The sequence below is a fragment of the Oncorhynchus kisutch genome, linkage group LG17 (genome assembly GCF_002021735.2).
Source record: "Oncorhynchus kisutch isolate 150728-3 linkage group LG17, Okis_V2, whole genome shotgun sequence".
Lineage (NCBI taxonomy): Eukaryota > Metazoa > Chordata > Actinopteri > Salmoniformes > Salmonidae > Oncorhynchus > Oncorhynchus kisutch.
In genome coordinates, this window is record NC_034190.2 from 68,401,501 (window position 1) to 68,420,154 (window position 18,654).

Below are 18,654 nucleotides of genomic sequence, written 5' to 3' on the forward strand. Positions count from 1 at the left end.
TCTCATGTGTAATGATTTTGGATAACATAACGGTTAGCCTAACGAGATACATAAACGTGATTATTGCTGTTTCACAGTAACAGTCATTTTTGTCAAAAGAAAAACGTATTCCCTGACCGGGAATCGAACCCGGGCCGCGGCGGTGAGAGCGCCGAATCCTAACCACTAGACCACCAGGGAAAGTTGAGAGAAATAAACACAGTTTTTAACCTTGAACAAGATATTATACAGTTTATAGGGACAATTGTTACACTAGTCTGATTTCAAACATCTTACAAATACTGAAAATAAAAATGTTGATAATGACATCATGGCATGTGCTCTGCTAGAGTTATGATTAATTCCTAAATGCGAAATTCCACGCCATAGCTAGAAAAACAAATTAAAACAGTGAATCAGAACATTCACTGGGTTAAAGTTCGCTGACTTATGCTCAGTTATTCGTGTTTTTTATTGTTTCCACAGAATTAACGTGGCAAGGGCATTGCAACCAATGATTGCGATTTCATTGAGTGCTTGCCTTGCCTGGTGCAAACGCTGTATAAAAGGGCCCTGTCCACGCCCATGAGCAGCTCGTCCAGTAGGCGTCATATCCTGCGCTGTATAAAGCTACCTGCCTTTCGCTCTTCAGTAGCCTGCCTATTCCTACACTGACGACACCATAAAGACCTTTAAGGGTCCTTTCAGAGAATATACCCACAAATGGGCAATACGAGTCCTTTAGTGTAATTCACAGATCTTTGCCAACCGACCCTCGTCCTCAATCCTTTGTTGTTTTGCAGCATCACCAAACAAAAAGGTAAGATTGATTTGATTGCTTTTAGATTAAGGCAAACAATATGGGCCTCTGACTTTTCCATCTTCAATGTCAATTGTATAACCTATATGGTCTAATAATGGACAATGTGTTTCCAATCCTATATATTGACCTATTAAAGAAAGAGCTATGGTACTAAATAATATTGTATTTATTGTCCTGGCACTAATCATTACAAATGCACATTTCACATTGTCTTTAATAATGTAATAAGTATGTGGTATGTGGATTTTGACTGCTGATGTTTTAGTCTCTTTGCATCTATATTTTATCTGGATGGTCTGTTTATTATGCACCTGCCAGTGTCACTGTCATTTATTGTGCTGCACGTGAGGTTATATTGTATTGGTCCCCTGCTGGCATTGTCTTTGCTCCCGAGGATCCTTGGGACCTCCCTAACCCTTACCCTAACCTTAACCATAACCTAATCTTAACCCTTACCTTAACCATTTTACATTTAAACTTCAATAGGGTAGGGACATCCCAAGGAACCTGGGATAGCACAGATCCTTTTGGCATGAATCAAATCTAATTTTATTGGTCTGTACATATACATTGTGGATGTAATCACAGGTACAGCGACACGCTTATGCTTCTATCTTCAACAGTACACTAATACCTAACAATATACACACATACAAAAAATATCAGAATGAGCAATGTCAGAGTCCGGAATATAAATATGTATGTATATACAGTATGGACAGTATATACAGTTTGGACAGTATATGAATATATGAATATTAAAGGTAACTACAGCAGTAGTTATAAAGATTGAGCCTTGACTAGAATACAGTAAAACAGTATGAATGTAATGCGGATGCACATTCACACATCTAATGTGCCCCACAGCAGTAAACATTTATTTAAACTTTCTTTTTCCACTGTGCGAAGGGAATTGGTTTATCCTTGAGATGTTTTTTTTGCAACTGCCTATGTAGCACAGATGAGAATTAGGCTGGCAATCCCCAGCCATCTGGACAAGAGCTTCTGTCCTGTTTGGACATGATAGAACTGACTTAGCATCGAACATGTAATCATGAGGTTGCTTCTCAGTCAACTATTTACTTTTGCTTATAGTAATGTAGTTTGGTTGGAGTAAAATCACATTTTTGTTTCATTCCACTGCAGTGTTTGAGATGTGAGTGTTTACCACAGTTGAACTGTTGGCAACCTTTCTCTTAGAAAAAGGTTTTTGATTCCTGTATAGTCCTGCTTACTGCTATATTCTGTTTTTCGGGTGGCTTGGTCTGTACCTTAGAGGTCCTGTAGCGGTTAGCCCCAGTGTTGAGGCCTGCCATGCACCTAGCTGGTGCACAGCACTCTGTTACCTGGCTAGGTTCCCGGAAGTTGGGACATTATACCAGCAAACCCGGGCCCCGCACTGTCCAGTTATTTTCAGAACATGGTGTTGAAATCAGACTCTCAACTGTTGACCTCTACCACCTCTCTAAGCCAACATTGAGACCTGCCTATAATAGGCTAATGATAGGCTTCTGTTAATGGATGATGCTAGTAATCATGAAATAGGTTGTCAATTTGCACAAAGGCTTTTGCACAGCTTTTTGTCTTTGTTCAGGATGTTGTGTTATGGCACATTCAGTGAGATCTAGCATGCAGCATTCATAGACAATATTATTTGGCTCATCCCAGTATCACTTGCCTCTGCTTGCAAGGTTCCTGTTTCCACACTCGTAATAATTCATTCTTCTCTCTCTCCTTTCCTCTCTCTCCCTAAGGTTTCCCATCATCCATCTTTGAGTGTTTTTGAAGGAAAGGTCGAAGAAAATGGCAGCAATTCCATCTACCGGCTCTCTCATCGCCACCCATGATTACTACAGAAGGCGCATAGGATCCACCTCTAGCAACAGCTCTTGTGGCAGTTCTGAGTATGCTGGCGAAGTCATTCCACACCCCCCAGGTACAGATGATCAGATAACTGCAACGGTGCCTCTGAAATGGCACCATATTCTCTACATAGTGCACTACTTTCGACCAGGGCCCTTGGGGCTCTGGTCAAATGTAGTGCAGTATGTAAGGAAAGGGGTGCATTTCAACTCACTCTCTCTGACAAATGCCTTTATTTAGGAACATATCCTCTATCTCTCTGCAACTTGATCTGACCAGGTTCCTAATCTTCCTTTTCAATTTTTCTTAGGTCTGCAGAGACAGGACTCTGGTCACTGGTGGTCTTCTTTCTTCTTTGCAAACAAACAGAACCAGCCTGGCAGCATGGTTGGATCTGAACAGAAGTGAGTTCACTAACCTAAGAGTCACATAAATGGATCAGATCCATGCATGGTTTAAATGTTGTGCTTGATTTCTCCTTTCTTTGTATGTCTAATTTTGAGTAACCAGTTGTTACTAATTGTAGCCATGTACCTCTGTCTAAACAATATTTCCCTCTTGTTGCAGGAGTGGAACATACACGGTGAACAACGGTCAGGTGACTTGTATTGCCAGGGAGATGGTGTTGAAGAGGCAGCTCAGTGAAAGCAGCGACTCTGGGAAGATGGAACATGGGAGCCCACCACCCTCCTAACTCCTTCTCCTCAACGCCCAACATCCCACTCCTCACCACCCCATGGAGATGGAGGCAGCGGAGACTACTTTTTTTTACCTTTTAGTGATGGAGGCTGCTTTTCCTCCCTCTTTGTTTATGAATATTATATTCTATCTTTTTATAATTAAACACTAAAAAAGCCAAAGTTTTTTTCCCCAAATGTCTGTCTGATATCATGCTTTTTCCTGTTAAATAAATCAAAGTATTTAATACATTTTTCTTGAATTGTATTTCATAAATCCCTAAATATATTTTTTTGTTAATATTTTAGTCTATAAAGTTTACACACAGAAAAGATTAGGGCAGAAATTGCTCTCTAGTTATTTCACCTGATTAGCCTAGTTAGTGAGAAAGTGTAGTTTATAATAACTTCCTTTCTATAACAAGAGTGAATATTCCTATAACTAATAGCCACTATATTGAACATGTGAGGTGTCCATGGCTCTGATGAAAGGGGATAGACAGACTTTAGAAGGAGCAGTTCTGCATCCACAATATGTAACCCGATAACAATCCTGAGATCTCCATTGTCAGGTTTGGTCATGTCATTACTGATGTGTAGAATCTGTATTTCAACATGCTGCCAGCCAGTGTTGATGTACTTGCTGAATGGAATTAACCCGGTTAGGCTGCAATGTGATTAGCAACAGCTAATTTATAAAGATGATGGCTTATATAATACATTACACCTGTTCTGTTCTGAAATATAGATCAACCACCTGTGGAACATTCTGCATTACTCCAGTCATTCATATTGTTTCGCACAATCTCTTGGGGATTAAAGTGAATGTCAACTATATTTTTGATACAGTCTTTCTATGATCTCAACATATTGGCATGGAGTCAACACCTAGTTATATCAACAAGTATCCAATAAAATACACTTTCAGGATTGTTCATTAAAGCATGGAGTTAATGGGAAGAGTTCACTAGTTTTACACTGACTGAAGTCATCAACAATGTTTACTCCAGTTACTGTAGTTAACCATTTAATTGAACATACTGTATAGTTATACAAGTTATTCTCATTGAGATAAAAATCTATTTAGCAAAAGAGACCTCTAGACATGACTCTTACATGCAGGCTACATATAGTTGAAGTCAGAAGTTTACATACACCTTAGCCAAATACATTTAAACTCTTTTTATTTTTATTTTTTTATATATTTTTTTACAGTTAATGACATTTAATCCTAGTAAACATTCCCTGTCTTAGGTCAGTTAGGATCACCACTTTATTTTAAGAATGTGAAATGTCAGAATAATAGTAGAGAGAATGATTTATTTCAGCTTTTATTTCTTTCATCACATTCCCAGTCGGTCAGAAGTTTACATACACTCAATTAGTATTTGGTAGCATTGCCTTTACATAGTTTAACTTGGATCAAATGTTTCGGGTAGGCTTCCACAAGCTTCCCACAAAAGTTGGGTGAATTTTGGCCCATTCCTCCTGACAGAGCTGGTGTAACTAAGTCAGGTTTGTAGGCCTCCTTGCTCGCACACGCTTTCTCAGTTCTGCCCACAAATTCTTTATAGGATTGAGGTCAGGGTTTTGTGACGGCCACTCCAATACCTGGACTTTGTTGTCCTTAAGACATTTTGCCACAACTTTTGAAGTATGCTTGGGGTCAGTGTCCATTTGGAAGACCCAATTGCAACCAAGCTTGAACTTCCTGACTGATGTCTTGAGATGTTGCTTCAATATACAGTGCCTTGCGAAAGTATTCGGCCCCCTTGAACTTTGCGACCTTTTGCCACATTTCAGGCTTCAAACATAAAGATATAAAACTGTATTTTTTTGTGAAGAATCAACAACAAGTGGGACACAATCATGAAGTGGAACGACATTTATTGGATATTTCAAACTTTTTTAACAAATCAAAAACTGAAAAATTGGGCGTGCAAAATTATTCAGCCCCTGTACTTTCAGTGCAGCAAACTCTCTCCAGAAGTTCAGTGAGGATCTCTGAATGATCCAATGTTGACCTAAATGACTAATGATGATAAATACAATCCACCTGTGTGTAATCAAGTCTCCATATAAATGCACCTGCACTGTGATAGTCTCAGAGGTCCGTTAAAAGCGCAGAGAGCATCATGAAGAACAAGGAACACACCAGGCAGGTCCGAGATACTGGTGTGAAGAAGTTTAAAGCCGGATTTGGATACAAAAAGATTTCCCAAGCTTTAAACATCCCAAGGAGCACTGTGCAAGCGATAATATTGAAATGGAAGGAGTATCAGACCACTACAAATCTACCAAGACCTGGCCGTCCCTCTAAACTTTCAGCTCATACAAGGAGAAGACTGATCAGAGATGCAGCCAAGAGGCCCATGATCACTCTGGATGAACTGCAGAGATCTACAGCTGAGGTGGGAGACTCTGTCCATAGGACAACAATCAGTCGTATATTGCACAAATCTGGCCTTTATGGAAGAGTGGCAAGAAGAAAGCCATTTCTTAAAGATATCCATAAAAAGTGTTGTTTAAAGTTTGCCACAAGCCACCTGGGAGACACACCAAACATGTGGAAGAAGGTGCTCTGGTCAGATGAAACCAAAATGGAACTTTTTGGCAACAATGCAAAACGTTATGTTTGGCGTAAAAGCAACACAGCTCATCACCCTGAACACACCATCCCCACTGTCAAACATGGTGGTGGCAGCATCATGGTTTGGGCTAGCTTTTCTTCAGCAGGGACAGGGAAGATGGTTCAAATTGATGGGAAGATGGACGGAGCCAAATACAGGACCATTCTGGAAGAAAACCTGATGGAGTCTGCAAAAGACCTGAGACTGGGACGGAGATTTTTCTTCCAACAAGACAATGATCCAAAACATAAAGGAAAATCTACAATGGAATGGTTCAAAAATAAACATATCCAGGTGTTAGAATGGCCAAGTCAAAGTCCAGACCTGAATCCAATCGAGAATCTGTGGAAAGAACTGAAAACTGCTGTTCACAAATGCTCTCCATCCAACCTCACTGAGCTCGAGCTGTTTTGCAAGGAGGAATGGGAAAACATTTCAGTCTCTCGATGTGCAAAACTGATAGAGCCATACCCCAAGCGACTTACAGCTGTAATCGCAGCAAAAGGTGGCGCTACAAAGTATTAACTTAAGGGGGCTGAATAATTTTGCACGCCCAATTTTTCAGTATTTGATTTGTTAAAAAAGTTTTAAATATCCAATAAATGTCGTTCCACTTCATGATTGTGTCCCACTTATTGTTGATTCTTCACAAAAAAATACAGTTTTATATCTTTATGTTTGAAGCCTGAAATGTGGCAAAAGGTCGCAAAGTTCAAGGGGGCCGAATACTTTCGCAAGGCACTGTATCCACATAATCTTTCCCCCTCATGATGCCATCTATTTTGTGAAGTGTACCAGTCCCTCCTGCAGCAAAGCACCCCCACAACATAATTCTACCACCCCCATGCTTCACGGTTGGGATGGTGTTCTTCGGCTTGCAAGCCTCCCCTTTTCTCCTCCAAACATCACAATGGTCATTATGGCCAAACAGTTCTATTTTTGTTTCATGAGGCCAGAGGACATTTCACCAAAAAGTATGATCTTTGTCCCCATGTGCAGTTGCAAAACGTAGTTTTTATGGTGGTTATGGAGCAGTGGCTTCTTCCTTGCTGAGCGGCCTTTCAGATTATGTCGATATAAGACTTGTTTTACTGTGGATATAGATACATTTGTACCTGTTTCCTCCAGCATCTTCACAAGGTCCTTTGCTGTTGTTCTGGGATTGATTTGCACTTTCGCACCAAAGTATGTTCATCTCTAGGAGACAGAACGCGTCTCCTTCCTGAGCGGTATGACGGCTGCGTGGTCCCATGGTGTTTATACTTGCGTACTATTGTTTGTACAGATGAACGTGATACCTTCAGGCGTTTGGAAATTGCTCCCAAGGATGAACCAGACTCGTGAAGGTCTACACATTTTTTTCTGAGGTCTTGGCTGATTTCTTTTGATTTTCCCATGTTGTCAAGCAAAGAGACACTGAGTTTGAAGGTAGACCTTGAAATACATCCACTCTGTAACCAATTGTTGGAAAAATGACTTGTGTCATGCACAAAGTAGATGTCCTAACCGACTTACCAAAACTACAGTTTGTTGACAAGAAATTTGTGGAGTGGTTGAAAAACGAGTTTTAACGACTCCAACCTAAGTGTATGTAAACTTCGGACTTCAACTGTACATACATGTTACATGTTGTGACATCGAAGTTGATAGTGCAGGTGTCTTGAACCAGATTAACCAAACACCAAATCGGTGTTTGAAGAAAATAAGGTTTGTGTCACGTTCTGACCATAGTTCTTTTGTGTTTTCCTTGTTTTAGTGTTGGTCAGGACGTGAGCTGGGTGGGCATTCTATGTTGTGTGTCTAGTTTGTCCGTTTCTATGTATGGCCTGATATGGTTCTCAATCAGAGGCAGGTGTTAGTCATTGTCTCTGGCCTAGTGGTTAAGAGTGTTGGACTAGTAACCGGAAGGTTGCAATGTCAAACCCCCGAGCTGATGAGGTTGTTGTTCCGCCCCTGAACAGGTAGTTAACCCACTGTTCCTAGGCTGTCATTGAAAATAAGAATTTGTTCTTAACTGACTTGCCTAGTAAAATAAAATATTTAGGGAGCTTGTTTTGTGTTGGGGTTTGTGGGTGGTTGTTTCCTGTCTTTGTGTTCCCTGCACCAGATAGGACTGTTTCGGGTTTGTGCCATGTTTGTTGTTTTGTAATTTGTGTTCATGTTTAGTTTATCTTATTAAAAAACATGAACTCTAACCACGCTGCATTTTGGTCCTCCTCTCCTTCGATGGAAGAAATCCGTTAGTTTGAGAAGCCATTGTACAACCGGGAGAGCTTTAAGAAAATAATCTTGAACTTATCTTACTCAGCCACTGGAACACAGGAAATGAACATTACTGGCCAGAAAAACGGTAGGAGCAATCCTTATTAACAGTTTAAAATGGGTTCAAACAAAACAAGAACCTGGAACATAACTAAACATGTGACTGACAAAGATTGTTCAGAGCACCTGACCTGTGTCAATGTGTGATTTAAAGACTAAGCACCTAAATACCATTGCCTCAACAAACACCATAACCTTCAACAAATACACTCAACGCACCCCCCCCCCCCCCTGCGCTCCCTGTTGCTATTCCGGATTTAGCCTTTCTAATTATATTCCAGTCTCTAAATCTGTCACACCTACAGACATGGGAATCTCGCATCCAGCACACGCATGGTCCGAGCATACGCTGTGACTGGCACTCCTTATTTTACCTCAGGACAGAGGATATTGTAGGTTACCCTGCTCAAAGTTTAGGGGAGCACAGTAGGTGAGAAATAGAGAGAGGGGGGGGGTTGAGAGAGAGAGAGACACAAATATCACTTTCACTACCGTATGAAAGGGCGAGAGGTAAAGACAAACAGACAGAGAAACAGACATTACGTAAAGTGGGCAAGAGGTGAGTGGGTTCAGATGTCATTGTTATATGTGGTATCAGGTTGGGCCTTGTGTGGCAGCAGGCCCGGTAGTCCCGGATAGACAGTCCCTCATCATGGGCTCAGTGATATAAGGGGAATCTAGGGCAAACCTATAGCTGCCTGGCCGAGTCTGAGCTGTGACCCACTAGATCTACTGAGCTAGAATGCAGCCTCCAAACTTTCACAGTAGAGTTGGGAGGTGGAGGAATGGAGGGGATGTGGGATGATGGGGTTCTCCACATCAAACAATGTCACAGTAACATGGAGTCTATTAGGAGTGAGACACAGCATTAATATTACTCTGGTTGGGTGTTTTTTGTATTTTTGTATTAATTATTTGTGTACTTGTTTGACATTTTACTGCATATATAGAAGCTAGTAACATAAGCATTTTGCTACACCCGCTATAACATCTGCTAAACTGTGTATGTAACAAATACATGTTAATATGATTTGTTAGGGTTAGTTTTAAGGTTGAGGGTTAAGGTTGAACTGGGATGTAGACATGAAGCTAGGGTTAGAGTTAGGGTTGAGATTAGTGTTAGGTTTAACTGGGATGTTGACATGAAGCTAGGGTTAGACTTAGGGTTGAGGTTAGTGTTAGGGTTGAACTGGGATGTGGACACGAAGCTAGGGTTAGAGTTAGGGTTAGGTTTAAGGCTAAAGCCAAAGCCAAAGCCAAGGTCAGGATGTTCTTCCATTTAACCCTTTAAAAATAATAGATACGTAACCTATAAGTATTATGAGTGGGAAAGAACACATTTTTTGTATCACTGTCTCAGTTGGTTTGTGGCCAGGGCCACCAATCTCTGAACGCAGGGAGAATGTGTACACACTGGGATCATGTATTGAGTATTTACACGTGTCCCAATGTGAAATTTCAACATTAACACAGAGATTCCGGAAGTGATTGATGATAAGCTCAGTTACGTCTTTACGCAACAACAACAGAGGGCTCCTGGCAGTGAACTACCACTTAGGTCACCTCCACATGTTTCTGGGAAACTCAGAAGCATAAAGTTATAAAGAATAAACTCTGGAGAATAAGTTATGTAATACAAATAGTAAGTTGGTGTTATAGCGCTATAATAATATGTTTCTAAGAATATGTTTCTAAGAATAAGCAAGTTATTGTTATGATTCAGTTATAACGCAACCCCAATCAGCATCAGAGGTCTGATAAATTGCTGCATGTGAAACATGGTAGAGGGAAATCCAGACCATACTTCTGGTACCTTCTCGCCAGGTCAAGACAGGACTAAGTTCTCCTTCCAACTGGATGCTTGGTCCATTTCCATGCCCTGATTGTGAAATAGCTTTTACATTTTGATCCTAGCCAGACATGTAACTGTAGGCAGCCAGAAACATGTAACCGTAGGCAGCCAGATATGTAACCGTAGGCAGCCAGACATGTAACCGTAGGCAGCCAGAAACATGTAACCGTAGGCAGCCAGACATGTAACCGTAGGCAGCCAGACATGTAACCGTAGGCAGCCAGACATGTAACCGTAGGCAGCCAGAAACATGTAACCGTAGGCAGCCAGAAACATGTAACCGTAGGCAGCCAGACATGTAACCGTAGGCAGCCAGACATGTAACCGTAGGCAGCCAGACATGTAACCGTAGACAGCCAGACATGTAACCGTAGGCAGCCAGACATGTAACCGTAGGCAGCCAGAAACATGTAACCTATTCGTTCAAAACCTCTACTCAGTCGCCATTAAATGTAAATACTTCTTTAATTAGGCCATTGCTCAGGACCCCATTTGAACTGAAGAGGCCTGTGAAATGAAGTAATTTTCTAATTTCAATGAAGGATTGCATTTTTGGGGAAATAGTATTGACATTATTTCTTCACATGATGCAGAATACTCTCAGTTCTTTGGAATGGATACACACTAACTTAGTCAATTGCAAAGGGATTGGACTGAGGTAATTCACTCAAACACACAGGCTATTAGCAGATGCTGTATGTATGGGCACACTTAAAGCATCTGTGAAGCTCGTAAAAAATCCCACAAATCTGCAGTCAGTGCTGTTACTGTCAGTTGGCCATTGTTCTATGCTGCACCCTCGTGGCTGTTATTGGTTTGCTGAAGTTTAAATGGACTGGACTTTCAGTCTCCCTGCTGCTGCTTTCTGACCCGTTGCTGAACTCCTGTGGACTTAGGCTGTCACTACGGTTCTTTGCATAGTGGTACACGGTTAGAAGACCTTCCCTGAAGCAGAGAGACATTTACTCTGTTCCCTCGTTCTCAGGTGTTGTTTGATGTTTTGCATCTTATGACCTCATCATTCTACTGGCTTCCAGAGCCGGATGGACTGGAAATGCTGCATAATTATCTCTACATGACAGATTAAGTATACACATTTTAAACGTATTTGAGGCCTTGGAAGGAGACAGTGAATAGTTATGTACTTCAACTCATTTAAAAAAAGTGATTGGCAAGGCAAAGGTAAATGTGACAGAATATGGACAAATCTTTATAACTGTGTTGGAGTCAGTGGATATAGGCACATTCAGGAGGTGCAGCAACTCAGATAGTGACATTGAAAATTATTATGTACAGCTGCATCCTAACCTGATCATTCTGTGGTTATTACATACAGTATCTATATAAAGAGAACGAAGGCCTCACCATGGCAACAGAGCACATCTATCCACAAGGTTACTCCATCTTTCCAACTTTATCTCTCCATATCCATCTCTCCATCTCTCTCAAACATTGTCTGCACTACATTCCCAATCCAAGAAATTAATCAAAGTAGCCAAGTTTCGGTTTTATTCAGTTACTGACATCTCTGAAGAGAAGCTTGCAATCCTGCTGTTGGTAACCAACATTTTTTACCGTAGTGTTGACGTTACACTGAAAAAGCGCTATTTCAAAACAAGAACAAGTCCCTCATAATTAGTGATATGTAAGAGGCAGAGAATATCCCGCCTGGGCGGCTTTGCATGAAACAAACAGATGAAAATGTTTTCTTTTGTCTTTTTAGTCGCTTCACATATATTAATTAATATTTATACCTATAAACACTTTTCAAAAAAATCTAAATATTCAGTCACATGTACTGGAAAAAGCTCCACTTTTAAATCACAATGATAAATGTACAAAACAATGATAAACGTTTCATATAAATGTTATGGTAACAGGTAGAGAGACTTTACTTTCATCATTAAATATCATAATGGAACAAAAATAAACTCAGAGATTCAGCGTTTCCTGAGGTTCTTGTGTTCCCCCTTGAGGACCAGGAGAGGGGAATGGCTTTTACATCACATCATTGAGGAGCTGTTACGAGAGGTCAAAGTGTACCTTATAACAACCAGGGAATGTGATCACAATAGAACCATCATAGAATGAGTGGCTACCATTGCGTTTTGACTACTGTGATCCTCCTACCATTATATTATGTTGCTCAGTGATTGAGTTACATGCTAATGAAACCCATTTGACTCCACCCGCCAGGAGCTTGTTAAAACACGGCTATTCAGAAGGGAAAAGGTGGCTGGGTTATCTGCAATCGTTCAATAGGAATATGTGTATCATTATGCTACTGATAAATCTCAGACAGAGGTAGGCTATTCATGGTGCACTTTGAACTGGCATGACGCTCACTCTCACTCCTCAATCCCTAAAGAGTCTGATGCTATCAGCCATCACCAGATACCAACCCCAACCTGGTTGTCTTAGTCTAGCCTCACTTCGACCATGTGAATGTCATCTGACCACCTTTCAAAGCAGTCACATCTGTCTGCATTTGATATAATGCACTAAATAAATGTCTGAGCAAATATAAACAGGAAGGGTAGGTGAGAAAATATCATGGACAAAAATGTAAAGTATTTGGAAAAATCTGTACATGTAAACATCACACTTTCACTGAGTCCAAAAAACCAGAAAGAAAAAATACAAAGCTTCACATTGGTATACAGTACATTACAACACCCTGCACAGAACTACAGTCTCTGGCCAATGCAGGAGAAGTAACAAATAAAATAATATCAAGAACAATAGAAGTTTTACAGAGCACCACCAACTGTTAAAACAGGCAAGGGTTGAACTTGAAACCACATACATATTCTGGAACCGTGCTGTACACCACAGAAAAATGATTTAGGTTTAAAATGTTTCTTTTACAACCTTTTGTACAGCTATACATATATCTGACCACATCAGCAATCCACAAGTTACTAGGGCTTTTACGCTACATTTTTATAAAACATCTATACATTAAATTGTCCTGCCAATGCAACGAGAAATCCACTGGAACAAAATATGTCTACAAATGGTTGTGTTTCATTGGTCACAGTAACTGCAGCACACAAATGAAAATGTAGCTCGTAGTCTTAAGACACATTAAGAGACCCTTTTCTGGACACACAAAGAAAAGTGATGCGTTAGTTAGAAACGTGAATTTAGATCAACCCGGCATCAATAACATAATGTGTATCTGCATTGTGATATGTTGTTGTCTAACCTAGCCATCTTAAGATGAATGCACTAATTGTAAGTCGTTCTGGATAAGAGCATCTGCTAAATGACTAAAATGTCAATTTAAGTGACGATGGCAGTTTACTGGTGGCTGTTGGAGATTATGGCTGGCCAAAAGTAAAATAGGGGCAAGGTGAAGGACACATGGAAGACATTTGAGTGTATCAGGACAGAACCCTACCCACTGGGCACAGACGTCAATTCAACATCTATTCCACGTCGGTTCAACGTAATTTCCTTGAAATGACATGGAAACAACATTGATTCAGCCAGTGTGTGCCCCAGTGGGTACACTCTTAGAAAAAAGGGTTCCAAAGTGGTTCTTTGGCGGTCCCCATAGGAGAAACGTTTTTGATTCCAGGTTTTTTGTTCCAGGTAGAACTTCTACCCTGGAACCACAAATTATTATTCAAAGGATTCTCGTACAGTATGTTCTAGATAGCTATACCTACACTCTTTGAAAAAAAGGTGCTATCAAGTTGATTCATCCAAATGAGTCTATACAAATTTTTTTTTTTACCTGCATTCAAATGTGTACACACACCTGAGCTCAAAATAACAGTTTCTAAAGCCTGACTAGTCTAGCTAAAATAAATTTCTGAAGTCTGATGCGTGCAAAATATAATTCTCTTCTAAAACAGCACTTTTCTTGTGCTGCTAGTAAAAATTCAGATTGAAGTGATTTAGTTAAGACTGTGAGATTGGCTGATTCTTGCATGAGCCATGCCATGTACTTTAAAACCCAATATTGTGCATTTTAATAATGATTTCCACAATATGTTATCCATAAGATGATCAGTTTAGTGGACAAAAATCATCTACATTTAAATCAATACAGACATCCAAAATAATATCATATCAGCTCTCATCATAGACCACCATGATCAACCCATTGTCAGGAATGTGTATCTTAAATGTGTAAATTGAACATGTGAATCAAGTATGATTGTTCTGTAACAATGTCCGGTTACAAATATATACCGTGTTATTTTATCCTGAGCTGTAAAGTGCTTCCAAACTTGCAATAGATTATACATTTGAAATATAATAAAGAAGTCAAATTATGTCATGGATGGTGACAATAAATAAATTACAGATTATTTTGTGCATGTCATTTTAGACTGTCCTGTTCTTGGAATGATCATCGTCACAGCAATGTAGTAGATATATGTGCTGCTGACATCATTTATTATAAATTACACTGAAATTCATTCCTCTCTTATATGAATTATCTGACAAATCTACAGTACATTCGGAAAGTATTCAGACCCTTTCTCCACATTTTGCTACGTTACAGCCTTATTCTAAAATGGATTAAATAAAACATGTTCCTCATCAGTCTATACATAATACTAAATAATGACAAAGCGAAAACAGGTATTTTGACATTTTAGCACATAAAAAAACAAAACAGAAACACCTTATTTACATAAGTATTCAGACCCTTTGCTATGAGACTAGAAATTGAGCTCAGGTGCATCCTGTTTCCATTGATCATCCTTGAGATTGATTAGAGTCCACCTGTGGTAAATTCAATTGATTGGACATGATTTGGACAGGCACACACCTGTCTATATAAGGTCCCACAGTTGACAGTACATGTGTGGATGCACAGATCTGGGGAAGGGTACCAAAACATCTCTACAGCATTGAAGGTCCCCAAGAACACAGTGGCCTCCATCATTCTTAAATGGAAGACCAAAGACTCTTCCTAAAGCTGGCCGCCCAGCCAAACTGAGGAATCGGAGGAGAAAGGCCTTGGTCAGGTAGGTGACCAAGAACTCGATCACTCTGACAGAGGTCCAGAGTTCATCTGTGGAGATGGGAGAACCTTCCAGAAGGATAGCCATCTCTGCAACACTCCACCAATCAAGCCTTTATGGTAACCACTCATCAATAAAAGGCACATGACAGCCCACTTGGAGTTTGCCAAAAGGCACCTAAAGGACTCTGACCATTAGAAACAAGATTCTCTGGTCTGATGAAACCTAGAGTTAACTCTTTGGCCTGTATTCCAAGCATCACATCTGGATGAAACCTGGCACAATCCCTCCGGTGAAGCATGGTGGTGGCAGCATCATGCTGTGGGGATGTTTTTCAGCGGCAGGGACTGGGAGACTAGTCAGGATCGAAGGAAGGATAAACAGAGAAAAACAAAGAATAATACACAGAGATCCTTGATGAAAACCTGCTCTAGAACGCTCAGGACCTCAGACTGGGGCAACGTTTCACCTTCCAACAGAACAACGACCTTCAGCACACAGCCAAGACAACACAGGAGTGGCTTCGAGACAAGTCTCTGAATGTCCTTGAGTGGCCCAGCCAGAGCCCGGACTTGAACCCGATTGAACATCTCTGGAGAGACCTGAAAAAAACTGTACAGCGACGCTACCCATCCAACCTGACAGAGCTTGAGAGGATCTGCAGAAAAGAATGGGAGGAACTCCCCAAATACAGGTGTGCCAAGCTTGTAGCGTCATACCCAAGAAGACTTGAGGCTGTAATCACTGCCAAAGGTACTTCAACAAAGTAGAGTAAAGGGTCTGAATACTTACGTAAATGTATATTTCAGTTTTTAATATGTAATAAATTACATGTTTTTTACTTTGCTATTATGGGGTATTGAGTGTAGATTGATGAGGGGAAAAAACAATGTAATCAATTTTAGAATAAGGCTGTAACGTAACAAAATGTGGAAAAGTCAAGGTGTCCGAATACTTTCCTAATGCACTGTTTAAGGTGCTGACCAGGTTGACTACTTAAAATAATTTAAGTGTACAGAGCAATTTTTTTTACTAAAGAGCTTTGAAAGGGCAACTCCACTTCACTTACACAACAAACCGAAATAATGCCAACGTTTACCAACAATAAAACGACCACTTAGGACAGAGTGCTCAAATGACTGACCTGTCAAAGTATGTTGATAGAGAGGATGTTACGGCTACAGTACTCTGTGCTGCTCTCACATACAGTACACAAACCATAGCAAGGAACTGTTGAGTAAACTGTGATGCCATCACACATGATCAAGATTGTCTTTTGCCTCTTTTTTAAAACCGTGTGTTTTATGTCATAATTTCTGCTAATGAGAAATGCAAAGACCGGTAAGAAAAAGGAGTTGAGGTGGAGAGAATATGGTGGGATTTTGAGGGAAATCTTTCTCTATAGCAGACCAACAGCCGTTACAAGGAGCACAATGCATTCACCATACATTTCCATGAGATGACCATGTGACGTTCACGAGACAAAGTTTATGACACAACCATATGCTGTTCATATCTGACTGACTTAAACCAACCCAAACTGTTAGTCTCTGAAATAAACTCAAATTACTGAACAAAGGTTCATTGACCTCAAGTCTACTATCATTGCATATCAGGTTCTGTCCTATTCACATCTGTCTGATTGGTGCCAGTCAATGAAAGGCCTCAGTTATGAGGTTCCAGATAAAGAAGAGCATCTTTCAGAACAGACAACAATGAAGCTACAGTGCTGCCATGAGACATACTTTCTTTTTACACAGCATTCCTGATTGACAAATTACGTTCCTGCTCCCAGCGGAGCCGTACAAAATATTATGGGATGTTTGGTAAATCTGCTATCTCTGGGGAATGTTTTACAGGTTAGCTCATCATGCTGAGACTAAAAGCATGAGGAGGAGGTAGAGGTACCCTAAGAAGACCTCCCTTTGCACAAAGTCCCACAAAAAGACTGAGTATGTGGAAATTGGCTTGCATTTACTGATTATCTTCCATATTGCACCCTGTTACACACTTTTCCCAGAAGCATTAACCTTTTGCCTACAATCCAAAGCCTGTAGGTTTGGACACATTACAGTACTTTACCCTCCAGGTTTAACATCCCCCCTTTTCTATGATCACACTTTGCATACCTAAACCTTCAAACTTTAAAAACTACTGTTGAGGTTAACAGAGCAGTGTCATAATGCCAAATATGAAGCAACAATTCATGTTTGACAAATACCTCCTCAGTTTAGAAAGAAAATCCATGGAAGGAGGTGACTTTGCGGTGTTTCTGGGGTATGAATGAAGTGGGTGAGGAGTAGGTTTGTTATGGGAATGTAAAAAGCTAACTGGGCACTAAGATTAGTTTGAATGTATGGATTTTATATTTGTGTAAATTCTTTGCGTTCCTGTGACCATATACAATATCTACTATCTGTATGGCCCAATTGTGCGATGCAGTTTTACTCCTAGTCTTTACTTTGACAGTTTACTCAGTTAAACTCTTAATTAAGTGTCTGTCTGTCTGAATGTGTTTGACTGAGGGTGATAGTACAGACAGACAGCCTGGGGAGACGGGTCATGGCAAGGCATAGTTCATCCGGTCTGGCCTGTTTATGGTTCAGTTCTGCTGCAGGATCAGGTTCTCCAGCTCGTCTGCAGATCGGAGCAGGAAGGCAGCAGACTCTCGGTACCCGGCGATGAGCTGCCTCACCGCTGTGACCTCAGGGGGGCTGAGCTGAGCCGAGGCACCTCCCCCACCTCCACCCTGACCACTGTGACTGTTAGAACTGGAGGAAGAGGATGTGGGAGCCACAGACTTCATACTGAGATCAGTGGGACCTGAAGAGAGAAATGATAGTGTACTTTAAGTGTGATAACCCCATACAGTAAAGAAAGCACAAGATTACGGGGTCACAATTTATTAGATTAGTCCATCTGTAGATGCTCTACAGATGGTCATACTGTCAACAAACTAGCTGTTGCTATGCAACTGCTTCCTAAGGTTAGGGTTAGGGTAAGGTTTAGAAAAACATTAGGGTAAGGGTTAAGGTTAGAGTTAGAGTTAGGGCTAGGGTAAGGGTTAAGGTTGGGGCTAGTAGATAGTTCGTAAAAAAATTACTGATAGCCTGTAGATACCCGTTGAGCATCTACAGATGGACTATCCAAATAAAGTGTTACCAATTATTTATATACAATATAGGCAATCAATAATCACACTAATATAGATACAGGTACATACAGTACAAAAACACATTCTAACTGAATCTCAGTCTAGGACTTGGGTAGAAGCTAATTACCATTGTTCTGTGTGGTGGTGGCACAGGTGGTCGGCAGGTTGTTGCTCATTGCTCCGTAACTGCGGAAGCTGTAGTTGAGGCCCCTGTTGGTGCCGTTGGTGTATACTGGGTCATGGGACTGGGAGTAGGCTGAGGCAGCCAGGGAGAAGCCTGAGGGGGCAACTGAGGCCGGGTCCCTGGAGCCGTTCTTATCAGCAGTAGCAGGTTCCTCCTACAGGAGTAGCTACAATAGTTATTACACT

At 40.7% G+C, this 18,654-nt stretch overlaps 2 protein-coding genes and 1 non-coding gene across 3 annotated transcripts in view; 1 reads left to right on the forward strand and 2 right to left on the reverse strand.

Annotated features, from left to right (window-relative positions):
- Window positions 1–108: 108 nt before the first annotated feature.
- trnae-cuc (transfer RNA glutamic acid (anticodon CUC)) lies at window positions 109–180 on the reverse strand. Its single transcript has one exon. It is a non-coding gene; the product is annotated as a tRNA-Glu (tRNA).
- Window positions 181–616: 436 nt separating this feature from the next.
- Window positions 617–4,179, forward strand: LOC109908178 (pancreatic progenitor cell differentiation and proliferation factor-like). Its single transcript, XM_020506716.2, has 4 exons — window positions 617–799; window positions 2,557–2,738; window positions 2,976–3,069; window positions 3,233–4,179. Exons 2-4 carry the CDS (start codon window positions 2,606–2,608, stop codon window positions 3,357–3,359), a joined length of 354 nt encoding a protein of 117 aa, XP_020362305.1. The 5' UTR covers window positions 617–799; window positions 2,557–2,605; the 3' UTR covers window positions 3,360–4,179.
- Window positions 4,180–11,638: 7,459 nt separating this feature from the next.
- Window positions 11,639–18,654, reverse strand: part of LOC109907039 (nucleolar protein 4-like) — a 40,754-nt gene continuing 33,738 nt past the window's right edge. Inside the window, exons 10-11 of the mRNA XM_031794460.1 lie at window positions 18,413–18,623; window positions 11,639–17,954 (exon numbers count right to left, since the gene is read on the reverse strand). Coding sequence (XP_031650320.1) covers window positions 17,734–17,954; window positions 18,413–18,623 — 432 coding nt within the window. The 3' untranslated portion in view covers window positions 11,639–17,733. The remainder of the gene's footprint in view (window positions 17,955–18,412; window positions 18,624–18,654) is intronic.

Bases quoted from the DNA above. Each gene is read 5' to 3' on its own strand.
- LOC109908178 (XM_020506716.2), top strand. From the start codon at position 2,606: ATGGCAGCAATTCCATCTACCGGCTCTCTCATCGCCACCCATGATTAC. The intron at 2,739-2,975 runs GTACAGATGATC...AATTTTTCTTAG, and splicing joins AGTCATTCCACACCCCCCAG to GTCTGCAGAGACAGGACTCT. The intron at 3,070-3,232 runs GTGAGTTCACTA...CTCTTGTTGCAG, and splicing joins ATGGTTGGATCTGAACAGAA to GAGTGGAACATACACGGTGA.